General features: G+C 53.1%; 1 protein-coding gene across 2 annotated transcripts in view; it reads left to right on the forward strand.

Moving 5' to 3' along the window:
* Window positions 1-12,197, forward strand: part of GRK5 (G protein-coupled receptor kinase 5) — a 253,448-nt gene that overhangs the window by 179,872 nt on the left and 61,379 nt on the right. For both annotated transcript variants that reach the window (XM_074382960.1, XM_003922149.4), the window contains exon 4: window positions 6,955-7,032. In XM_074382960.1, coding sequence (XP_074239061.1) covers window positions 6,955-7,032 — 78 coding nt within the window. The remainder of the gene's footprint in view (window positions 1-6,954; window positions 7,033-12,197) is intronic.

Consider the following 12,197-nt stretch of genomic DNA (forward strand, 5'->3'; position numbering starts at 1 on the left):
CAAGATGTTGGCTGGGCTGAAGGCTTGACCATGCTGGAGGATCCACATCCACAGTTACTCGCATGCCTCGCAGGTTGGTGCTGTCTGTTGGGAGAGGGGAGCCTCTTCATGGGATTGCTTGATTGCCCTCACAGCATGGCTGGCTTTCTCTGGAGCAAGCGATCCAAGACAGGGTGGTAGGAGCTGCAGTGCCCTCTATGGCCTCTCCTTAGAGCATCCACAGTTTCCCTAATATTATACTGGTGGCACTGGTTAGCCGTGTTTCATATGGAAAGAGACTTTCCAAGAGCATGGATGTCAGGAGGCCACCTTGAAGGCAGGCGACTACAAGTATGAGGTTACAACAAATGAAATCTCATATAGGAAATGAGGCATTCTTAACTGCTAAGTAGCCTTGACTGTAGGAGATGACGTAAAATTAGTGGGCTATCACCTGGCTTTACATGTGCCTGATCATCTGAAATTTTATTGTGAAATGATCCACTCTGCCTCACTGGGGGCTAAGTATTCTGCTTCTCTCATTTACGAGAATCCAAAGAATATTTGTCTTTGTCTTTCTCTCACTGCTGTGATTCCTCGAAATGGGGAGAGTGGAGGGTGCTAATAGTTTTTCAGATCCACAGAGACTGTCAGAATAGCTAGGAAGCCAGATCCCGGGAGCAGGGCTGTCTTGAAAAAGTGCCACTTCTAAAATGGGTTTATGTAGTGCACATCTGTGGGATCATCCAGTCTCCTGGGTTCCCCACCCATATTTCCAAATAACATGATTGTCCTAGAAGCTACCATGTTCTGAATAATGTCACCCCCAAACTGCAGTTGACTGGAGCAGGAGGGAGTCTGTGAGCCAAGGCGGGCCAACGAGTCCTTTCTGTGGAATTGATGGCCTCAAGGGGACCCTGCTAGAGAAAGCTTAACATAAAAACCCTAGGAACTGTGGACTGCCATGTTTCCTATGCTGGAGCGAGCCAGTTAGCACCAAGAGATCATGAGCAACGCTCTCTGTCTCTCTGTCTCTCTCTCTCTCTCTCTCTCTCTCTCACACACGCACACACACACACACACACACACACACACACACACAGATGATGGGGGTTCCAGAAGTGCTGTGTCCCTGGTGTCTGGTCTCCGTGCCCAGCTGCTTTTCTGTTCTCCTTACCGTTTGGTTGTTCAGCTCATCCTCATATTTCAGGAGCCAGGAGCTTACAGTTTTGCTGAACTAGGTTAGACTGGGATTCTTTTCACTTAGAACAAAAAGAGTAATGGGGAAAGTTAAAGATCTTGCCTGGTAGCCTTTGGATCCTTGGCTGGATGCAGAGACAGAGAAACAATTCTGAGAGGGAAGAAGGAAAGGCAACTGTGGTGGGGGTGAGAGTGGGGGAGCTACTCAGGGCCGAGCTCTTAGGAGAAGAGTCATGGGGCAGACAGGAAGCGGGGTGGCAAAGCCCCTCTGTATTAATCCATTTTCAGGCTGCTGATAAAGACATACCCAAGACTGGGAAGTTTACAAAAGAAAGAGGTTTAATGGACTCACAGTCATGGTGGAAGGCGAAAGGCACATCTCACATGGTGGCAGACAAGAGACAAGAACATGTACAGCGGAACTACCCTTTATAAAACCCTCAGATGGGGCCGGGCACCTGTAATCCCAGCACTTTGAAAGGCCGAGACAGGTGGATCACAAAGTCAGGAGTTCGAGACCAGCCTGGCCAATATGGCGAAACCCCATCTCTACTAAAAATACAAAGATTAGCTGGGCATGGTGGTACGTGCCTATAGTCCCAGCTATTCAGGAGGGTGAGGTAGGAGAATCGCTTGAACCCGGCAGGCAGAAGTTGCAGTGAACTGAGATGGTGCTACTGCACTCTAGCCTGGGCAACAGAGCAAGACTCTATCTTAATAAAAAAACAAAAAAAAAATCAGATCTTGTGAGACTTACTCACTATCATGAGAACAGGGCAGGAAAGACCCGCCCTTGTGATTCAGTCACTTCCCACTGGGTCCTTCCCACAACACGTGAGAATTGTGAGATCTACAATTCAAGGTGAGATTTGTGTGGGGACACAGCAAACCATATCACTGTTTGCCACCAGGGAGCTTATCACTTCCCCTGATGGTGGGGAGTGGGCTTCTCCACTTCCCCGGAGAGAGGTGAGCCTTCCCCACCCTCCGAGAGAGGCCAACCTGTCCCCCTACCACAGGCAGAGCTGTAGCCCCACTTCCCTCCTGCCTTCTATTCAGTATCTGCCTCTGGCCAGGCCATGATTCGTAAGGGGGTGGCTGTGGTACCTCAGGAAATCGGGGTCACTCCCACCACTCTCATTCTACCCGATGTGGAAGGGAGTCCATTCTTCCCTCCCTTCTCTGGTTCCATCCCATCTGTTGCCCTAAGATGGGCCAGTGAATCCTGACCGAGGCCGGAGAGGGACACTCAGATGGGAACCAGAGAGTAGTGAACACTTTGTCTGCCCAGGCGGGCACAAGCTCTGAGGTTGACCGGTTCCGTCTGACCCTGAGGCCTCTGGGGGACACCCCCTTCATGCACTGCTCTCCACTCTCACCAGGGAGCAAGCAGAAAGGAAGCAAGGTCAGTGCCCACCCATCTGAAGCACAGTGCCAGACATCAGCCAGGTCCTAGCAGGAAACGGATGGTCTGCCCAATACGTGAATGGAGGACTTTAATGAAGACCTGTTTATAAAGCATGAGCCGAGAACGGCAATCAGTAGCTGCTGATGCAGCACCTCTGAGCCTCCACCGCCTCCTAACCTGCAGGGCTGAGGAAAGGGACTGATGCAGGACCTTGGGAGAAGGCCGCCCACAGGAGTCGGGTCTGGAAAAGAGGGTCCAGGAGCCTGTGGTGCCCAGACAGGGACGGAGCCAGCAGAAAACCACCCCACCTACCACTCCACCCCCACAGCCAGGTGGGAAAGGGCTAGAGGGGCTCTGGAGGGGCGGCCCATGCAGTCAGCACAGACGGGAAGCTGGGGCCTAGGGGGTGGATCCAGGTATTTCTCCAGCGGGGTGCGTGGTGAGCAGTGTGCTGACTAGGCGTGTCACTTGTCCCTGCCTCAAGGACTCTGGAAAAGCTGACCACATCGATAATTACAGAAGCTGGAGGTGGCAAGACCTCATGGCATCTCTGACTTCATCTTCCTGTCAGGGCCGGAGAAGGTCTCCTGGGAGAAGGAGGTAACATCTAAAGTTAGTCCAAGGCCAAGAGGAATTCAGCCCAGACTGCCCTCTCTAAACCAGGGCCGGCTTCTTTGAAAACGTGGCAAGTTCTAAAAATCATCTGGAGGATATGTGTCTTCCTAGCCAGGAGATATTTTCCCTGGCATATTCTGAGATTGATGATGTAATTAGGGCAGGCCAAGAGAACGAAGTATGCGGGTCATAAACTAAGATGCACATAGATGTTTCTACTTTTTGGCAGGCAGACCTGTAGAAGTAGTTCTTTGTTCCTTAAGCTCAATGTCATAGTCTACATTAACTGTTAGAGCAGCATCTCCCCGCAGAGGCCCCACGTGTGTTGGGCATAAATCACAATGTAGAGAGCAGCTTATTCAGTGGTGTCTTCCCCCTTGGCACCTGGCACATATCTGAAAAGAGAACTATTCCCCGTGTGGATTGTCGTGGGTGCTCCCTGGCACCCTGGCTGTTAGAACTGAGCTCTGGGCAGGGAGAGAGCTTTAAATGATTGGAACAGCAGAGGCGCCTGTGTGAGTCCCCTCTGTTTCGGGAAGGGACTCTCTTGCAGATGGAGGTCACAAGTGCATTCTTTGCATATGGTTTCTTCTTCTTTTCATTGAAGTCATTGGCTGCTATTTCCCGAGCTACATCTAATTGTAAAATTCTGGTTTGTTGGCACAAACTCTTACTTGCTGCTTATGTTTGCTGGGTTAAGCTGGTTGTAGCTTTCTCCCACCACCTGGGCAAGGGTGTTCTCAGAGCCGTGGTTTCCAGAGTGGCCCCAGCCTTGTGGAGTGTGATCTGCCTTGAGCTCAGCCCATCCAGGGGAGCCACCATGGTGCCTTCCCTCTGTAGGTGGCCTCTCAAGACCCCTCATGTAGGTGACCCTTCACGGGGTCACTGTGGAGACATGGCCTGTCACTAGGTGTCTTAATCAGTGCAGAAAGCCCAGCTGGAGGCCTTCCATCTGTGTTCTGCCTCCCAACACAAATGCTCTTCAAGTGGTGGCCTGGCATGGACTCTTCGGAGAAAGGCCTTTTGATCTCGGCGGGGGAGGCCTGTCCCCGAATGCTCCTGCCACTGCCCTGTGGACCTGCGCACCTATCCAGTGGGGCCTCTGTGGAAGCAGCTGACCTGAAAGGGATGTTATTTTTTTTTTTTAATGCGGGTTTTAGTACCCAGAGCAAGAATATTTTTAGCTGGTTATTGAGGCTGATTAGTGAGCCCCAGGTCTCCGTTTGGTTAAATAGAGCCACCTTCACAGATGTATTTTGGGACAGTGTGAATCTCGTATTCTGGATGGGATAGACTGCTGTGTCTGTTTGGTGCCCCAAATGATGGCCGGCCATTTGCCCAAGGCCTGGGTCCTGCATAGCAGTTTAGCTACATTCCCATGGTGCTAGACCAGTGGCGGGCTTTCCAGGGGCAGCAGGACCTCTAGGTGCTTCTCATTCTGGAAAACAAAAGGCAGCTGCCTCTAGAGGGCCCAGCCCCTTTCGAGACGCCACTGCGGCCCTGTCACTTGCTAGCTGTACTGTACTGGAACTTCTCAGAGCCTTAGTTTCTTCATCTGCAAATTGGGAATAATAATACCTGCCATGTAGCTATACTAATAATACCCTGCCATGTAGGGTGAGCCTGGAATCAGCACTCCATATGGGGTGTGTGTGTCTGTGTGTTGGGGGGTAAGTCTGTGGGTATGTTTGTGTGGGTGGGTATCCGTGGGTGTGTCTGTGTTGGGTGTTTGTGTGGGGGTGTCTGTGTGTGGGTATCTGTGTATGGATGTGTGTTTTTGTCTGTCTTGTGTGGGTGTCTGTGTATGGGTATGTATGTGTCTGTGTGTGGGTGTGTGGGTATCTGTGTGGGTGCATGTGTGGGTATGTGGATGTGTATATCTGTATGTCTGTGTGTGTGCATGTGTGTGTGTGTACACATGCACACTCAGGTTTAGGGGATCGTCAGGGAGCACAGAGGGAGAAAATAACAGGAAAACATTTAGAAGAAAGAGTCACCTTCAAGCATCTCAGAAATTCATCCATCAAGTCAAATCATCAAGAAATCCCCAGTCCCTCAAGGCTCATCTTGATGTGGAAGAGGAATTGGCCTCTGGGGAGAGAGGCTCTGACCAGGCGGCCCAGTGGGAATCCAGAGGCCAGCACGCCAGTCCAGCAGCTGTGACCTTGGGCAAGTCCCTGACTTCTCTGAGCCTCTGTGTCCAGCCCTATTAAATGAGGGGTGGGATTCCTTACAGAACCACCGCCTTACATCCCTGTGACCTAACTGATTGTAGTGTTCATGTTTCTCCATTGGAGAAAATTGTTGGGTCTTGGCTCTCCTCTAGAAGAGAGAGGGCAAGACAAGGAAACGCGCTCACTGTGGGTGGAAATGATCCTGGCTGCCTCTGTGGTCACTGCGAGTGCTGTCTGTGTGCTCCCTTTGGCTGGCCTGGAGAGGAATTGGGCCCTAGACACTGAGGTGTGAGGTTTCTGGGAGGGCCAGGCGGGCACCTGACTGCATAGTGGGATGCCTGGGGACGGTCTGGGCCCGTCTCTGCTGGTGTCATTTTCGCTGTCTCTTTGAAATAGCTCTACTTTTGGACAGAGGCTGACACATCCTTGGGTGGTGGATTTTGAAGTGGTTATAAGCAATTCGCAGTTAGCTCCTTTGTCCAAATGAGAAAGGAATGCTTACTCAGGCGTTTTGTTGACTCGAGGCCCTTTCTCCACGTGGCAGGTGCGTCAGATGTGAAGAAAGGAGCCCCTCTGGGATTCAGGAAAATTAAAAATCTGTCTTTTGGAGACCTCCCTTCTTTAGAGCTTGGGCCCCCTGGCTTGGCTAGTTATCAGAGTCCTAAATTCTATGGTATGGTTGAGGAGAAGCCCTGCACTTGAAGGTTCGAGTCCCAGGCCTGCCGCCTCCCGCTACACGACCCTGCGCGAGTTCCTTCCCGCTGTGGGCCCTCAGGATCTCCACCTACAGACCGGCGGTGGAACGGCAGCCCTTGTTGTCCTGCGTCACTGCCCTGGCTCTTTCGAGGTTCAGATAAGAACATCCTAAAAAAAAAATCTGTTTATGTTCACTTTGTAAATGGAAAAGCTGGAAAAAATCAGGCATCTGCATCATTGTTTATCCTTGCAAGGTGTCATAATCACAATGGCAGTAATTATGGCAACTGGTTATTATTTTTTAGGATAGGCTAGGCCCTAGCCCAAGAGTTCGATCACTTCTGTCTGTATAGTTGTTCCATACCTAGATGCTGGTCCCCTCTGCATTTTACAGAAAGGTTAATCAAATTGTCTACGATCACACAGCTTACAAGGTCTGAGTGACCCAAGGCAGCTTCTCGGTGGCCTTCCAGTCTGGTGGGCTGTTATTTTCCAGTAGTTTCCTTTGGTTCATCTAAGTCAGTGGTCTTCAACCCCAGCTGCCCAGGTGCCAGCCCTCACAGCCCACAGGAAAGCCTGGTTTCATTGGTCTAGCGTGGGGCCTAGCGTCAGGGTTTGCTAGGATCAGGGCTCCTGATTCACATGTGCAGTCTGCTTGGAGCACCGCCGTCTTGAGACCCAGCAGCCGTGAGAGAGGACAGAGTAGTTTGGACTGAACATCGGGGCTCCGTGGCCAGGTCTTCTCTCCTGGTTGGTTTCCTGCCCTGCAAGAGAAGGGGATTGGTCAGGTGGCCTCTAGGGGGCTTCCTCCAGGGGCTGTGAGGTTCTGTAACTATAAGAAGCTCATGAGCAAATCTGTTGTTCTTTCTCCTTCTGTTTTAGGCAGAATATGAAGTTACTCCAGATGAAAAACTGGGAGAGAAAGGGAAGGAAATTATGACCAAGTACCTCACCCCAAAGGTAAGGGGCCTTCGAAATCCCACAGCAGGGGGCACAGAGGGCCTTATCCAAAAATAGGAGCCCCCAGGTCTGTGCCAAGCGATGTGGGAAGCTGTTAAGTGCTGGGCTGGTGGCTGTTGTTGACCTCCTGTGATCCATAATTCTCCTTCTCCCCCAGAGAGTGCCCAAGCCTGGCAGGGTCAAGATGGGGAGGGTCTAGGCCAGGCCTGGAGTAGGGGCAGGATGCCTGTTTCTTGGGGCCCAGCCCATTCAAGGGTCACCATACTGCCTTTTACCCATGCCCAGCCATTTGTGGTAGGGTAGATGGAGGCCTGGCCAAGGTCAGGAGAAGAAGTGCCCAGAAGGAAGGACTGAGCAGGGCGGTTCTGAGAGGTCAGCACGGAGGGGAAGGGTTGGGGGTTGATTGGGAGGGAAAGGGGGTACCCAGCTGCATCAAAGAGTGAAGAGAATTCTGAAACATTCCAGAGTATTCTGAAGGGTCAGGGGCCACCCCAGCCCCACCTCAGGGGCATCCACTGGATGGTTGAAGCATTGAGGTACCACCATCCTTGGGGTTCAGCAGCCTCGGTTCTCCAAGCCTCTTGACTCAGCTTCACAGAAGTGTGTTCTCAACCCATTTAGTGTTCTAGTGTCAGTGGTTCTGCCCACTTGGTCAAGTCATATTCCCTCCCTGAGCCTCTGTTTCCCTTTCTTAAAACTGGCCTCCCTGCCAGACTCACCTCCTGGAGGTGTTGAGAGCCTGAGATGAGACCTGTGTGGGAGTAGCTTTGCATGTGTCCCATCCCCTTGGGGCCACTGGTGGCTTCGCCCTGCTCAGGATCCTGTAGGCACCAGCTCCCTGGAAGGGTATACCTCCTGGTGGCCATGCCAGGCTACCAGTGGACTGACGTCACCACAGCCTGTGGGATAAGGTCCTGGCCATCAGTCCTCCCACCCCCTCCACCTCTTGCACCAAATCGAACCCTCATTCTTCTCCAGCATCTGCAGTTGGCAGTGGCCATCGCCCTTGCAGGGTGAGCCCAGCCTCACGCCCAGAAGCAATGCCCTTTGTCACACCCCACTCTGGACAGCCTGCTGGGTGGCATCCCTAATGCGCACATGGCGTCGCCATCACCTCACTGCCTCCCCTTGCTGTTTCTCTGCTTCTGTGTCCATCATAATCCCTGCATTTCTCTTTCTATGAACTACAAACACCCCCAGTCCTTTTGCACTTTTCAGAAATGACAGAATTAATGTTTATAAAACACTCCCAGGCATAGAATGGGGCTAGTTTGCTCTGGACAATGCCTGGCCCTGGGCAGGCACAGCTGCCCCCACCTTGGGCAGCACTGCCTTGCCATGCTCCAGATATGGGCCTGTTGGTGTCTTTGAGGTTCTCAGGTGGACAAAGTCGAGGGGACATTCTCAGCAGGGTCCCTGTTCACCCAGTCGCAACCGATGGTGTATTGATGAGGCTCTGGCTAGATGCATTTTTGATCTCCTGGCAACCACTCAAAGCAGTGTGGACACTCTGGGCATAGACATGTGCCCTGAGCTCAGAGGGGTGCAAGCGCCCTAGAGGGCATGATGATGACAGCTCCCTGGGGCTGGGCTCCTGTGGTGTGGCACATGCCTCCAAGACATTGTCTGTGATGGTCCCCGTATCCGTAAGAGGTTGCCCTGTGCAGGCCACTGAGGCCCGCAGAGCTGAATAGGGTGAGAGGCCACTCAGTTGATGGGGTCTTCAGCTGCCCTCTGCAGAGGCATCTTCCCACGGTGGCTCAGCTTGGCCCAGTCCAACGCTTCATCTGTGCCCCTGTAGGGCTGCCCACTCACATGTGTTCCCCTAAAACAATGGCAACTAGCATGTATTGAGGACCCCTTGTGTCAAGCACCACTGACTATGGTCCTTGCTATCACTGTGGGATGCAGAGTCTATTGGCTCCATCTCACTGATGAGGAAGGACAGGCGAGGGAACTGTCACATCCCAAGTCACAGAGCTAGTGAGTGGCAGAGCTAGAATTTGAACCCAAATCGGGGTGATTCCAGAGCCCTGGGTGTTTCCGCCGGGTGTAGCTTCCTCGCCCCCTTCACTGTCCTCCCACTGTCTGCAGCCTGGCTCTGATCTGCAGTGAGGGCAGAGTGCTCCCTTTGCCCGACCTTGCTGGCTGGATAGGCTTTTGTGGCTTAGCCAAGAGCAGGGTACAGGCAGGCACTGGGGCTGCCACCGGGTCACCCCGTGGCCAACCTTGTCCAGAAGCCCCTGCTGACAGCCCCTGACCTGGAACCTCCAGACCTCCCTACCTCTGCTCAGCTTTGACTCTGTCTCCTGGAGGGATGGGGCCCAGACTCCCCATCAGCTCAGATGCCAGCATTTTTTTCCTTAAGTTCTCCTCAGTTTAAAAACTGTAAGCTACACCATATGTTACGGCCAGGGAGGCCTCCCGGGGAGGTAGTCAATCCATGCCTTGGGTCAACTGTTTTCCTACAATAAACTTTGCAGTGCTTTCCCAGTCCTCCCATCACGGCTTGCTCCAGAGCCTGATTTACTTCTCATGAGCCTCAGTGCCCCACATGCAGCAAAGCAAGGTGCTGACTGAGGAGCTGAGCTAGTAACTGAGGCCCCAGCACTGAGGCCTTTGACCAACCCCAAAGCCACTGTCCCCAAGCCCAGATTGTCCTTGCCTTGGGACCCCTGCTCAATATGTAGCTGGTGTGTCTCAGCTCCAAGCAGTGCTTTCTAAAGGGTAGACCATAGGACAGTGGGCAGTGGAGAGGCTCTGTGAAAAAAAAAAAAAAGGCCCTCTGTGGTCAACTACACGTGGGCAGCACTGTAATGCCATATCTCCCTGGGTGAAGATTCATTCCAAGACTCTGAGAAGTCCTGCAAGGAAGAAACGTGTTAACTGTTACCAAAGCATTTCCCAAAGTTATTTGACCATATATATTTTTTCTATTTCCCATTCTGCTGAGCACACCTTGGGCTATAGAACACATCGAAGAGCCTCACACCCACACCTCCTTCTGCCCCAGCAGCCTTTCCTGTGACCTCTCCCACAGCCCCACACTGGGCTCTGGCCACATCATCCCACCTGGATGTCCATACCTTGTTGCCTTTGTTCAGGCTGTGCCCCGGAAGGCCCTTTATCTGGAAGGCACTGTCCCCTACTCTGTCTTTCTCGCTTAGTATCCCTGCTTAGCCCCAGCGCCCCCAGCTGAACAGAGCCTCTTCCGCCTCTCGTCAGAGTCCATGGCCCTTATCTGGGTGGTGTCTGAGCACGCTGTTCCATTGTTGTGAGTCTGTGCCCCATAATAGGGATTCTGAAGAGCCCACCTTCAGAGTGGGGGCAACACATGAGCAGATGAACCAAACCCCATGTGACGGGAGCAGTGGCAGAGCTGTGCTCAGGGAAAGGGGAGGGGTCCGGAGAAGCTGCCCCAGCCTAGCCCAGGTGAGCCAGGGGAGGCTTCCAGGAGGTGAGGCTGCTGAATCAGATCTTAAAGGATGTGGAGGAGGAAGCTGGACACAAAAGAAGGAGAAGGAGCAGCAGCCTTCATGGCTGCAGTACAGTGGGCATTCGGGGATATCTAGAGATACTTGTAATTGGCAGAGTTGTGGGGAGGGCAGTGCTCCTTGCATCTGATGGGTAGAGGCAATGGATGCCATTGACCATCCTGCAGTGCACATGGTGCTTCCTACCACAGAGTTACCTGGGGGCAAAATGTCAATAGAGCTGAGGTTGAGAAACCTCAGCACAGAGGTAGGAAAGAGCATGGGGTGGGCAGTGCTGTGGGGGCAGGCATGGGGAGGGGCCCCATCTGGGCTGTAGGCCCTGGAAAGCCATGGTGGTGGCAGCGTGGAGCTGCCAGGGCTTTGAGTTCCACTTGTATTTTAGGACAATCTGCCTGACCACATGAAGGAGTAAGAAGGGGGACAAGGAAGGACTGGAGGCAAGAGGCCATCTGGGGTGCTGCCCCAGGCCCCCTACCTGGGCCAGCAGGCGTGGGGATGGGGAGGAACAAGGGCCTTGCGAAACATCAGGAGGAGGATGGCCTTGGGTTTTTTTGGTTTGTTTTTAAGAGGGAGTCTCACTCTGTCACCCAGACTGGAGTGAGCCAGTGGCGCCATCTTGGCTCACTGCAACCTCCGCCTCCTGGGGTTCAAGCGATTCTCCTGCCTTAGCCTACCGAGTAGCTGGGATTACAGGCATGCACCACCACCACACCCGGCTAATTTTTATATTATTAGTAGAGATGGGGTTTCATCCTGTTGGTCAGGCTGGTCTCGATCTCTTGACCTCAGGTGATCCACCTGCCTTGGCCTCCCAAAGTGCTGGGATTACAAGCATGAGTCACCGCGTCTGGTGCGGCCTTGGGCTTTTGTCTTGAGTCTCCGGGTGGGTGGAGGTGTCCCCGAGATAAACAGAGCACAGAATGAGGAACATGGGAAGGTCTACCCACTCTCTGCAGAGGCGGGGGATTCACTTTGGATGCAGACAGCAGCGTCTGTTCTCTGTGTCTCCTGCCCCAGCTGGACACATGGCTCTCGATCAATGCAAGTTGGTTGGAATGAAACGCTGAAGGGAGCCCTGGGAGCCCTGGCAGCTGCCCTCCATGCCCCTCAGCTCTCCTCCCTAATGTCTCTGGGGAGCCGTGCTTGGCAAGCTCACATCCTCAGGTGTCTGCCATCTTGTATTTGCCAGAAGCCAGGATAGAAAGCCCCTGCCTGCAGCAGATGCCTCTGCCTGGAGCTCTGTTCTCCCTCCCTGCGGGAGGACGCCCTTCAAATCCTTGTCGGAAGTTTTTGTCCCAAGAGGCAAAGCTCACTCCATAGACACTGCCCCGAATCCTGCCTCAGTCGCCCACACACAGCCAGCTTTGCTTTGGGGGTGTTGTTACAGGGCACCAACCAAGGGCGGGCTTGGAAGGGGTTGAGAGCCGTTGGAGAGCTCACAGAAGGGCAGCAGGGTGCTGAGAGGGAGCCGAGCTTTAGAGTCAGGTAGACGTGGGCTCAAAGCCAGATGCAACTTCTTTGGGCTGCTTGGGCTTGGAAAAGTTGTTAACTGCTCAGTGCCTCAGTTTCCTCATATGTCAAAGGTGTGGGCTGTCATGAGGATCATAAATCAAAGGAGCAAGTACTGAGCATGGCAGCTGGGGCATCTCAAATGCCCAGGCAGCGGTGCTT

This window comes from Saimiri boliviensis, chromosome 12 (genome assembly GCF_048565385.1).
Source record: "Saimiri boliviensis isolate mSaiBol1 chromosome 12, mSaiBol1.pri, whole genome shotgun sequence".
Lineage (NCBI taxonomy): Eukaryota > Metazoa > Chordata > Mammalia > Primates > Cebidae > Saimiri > Saimiri boliviensis.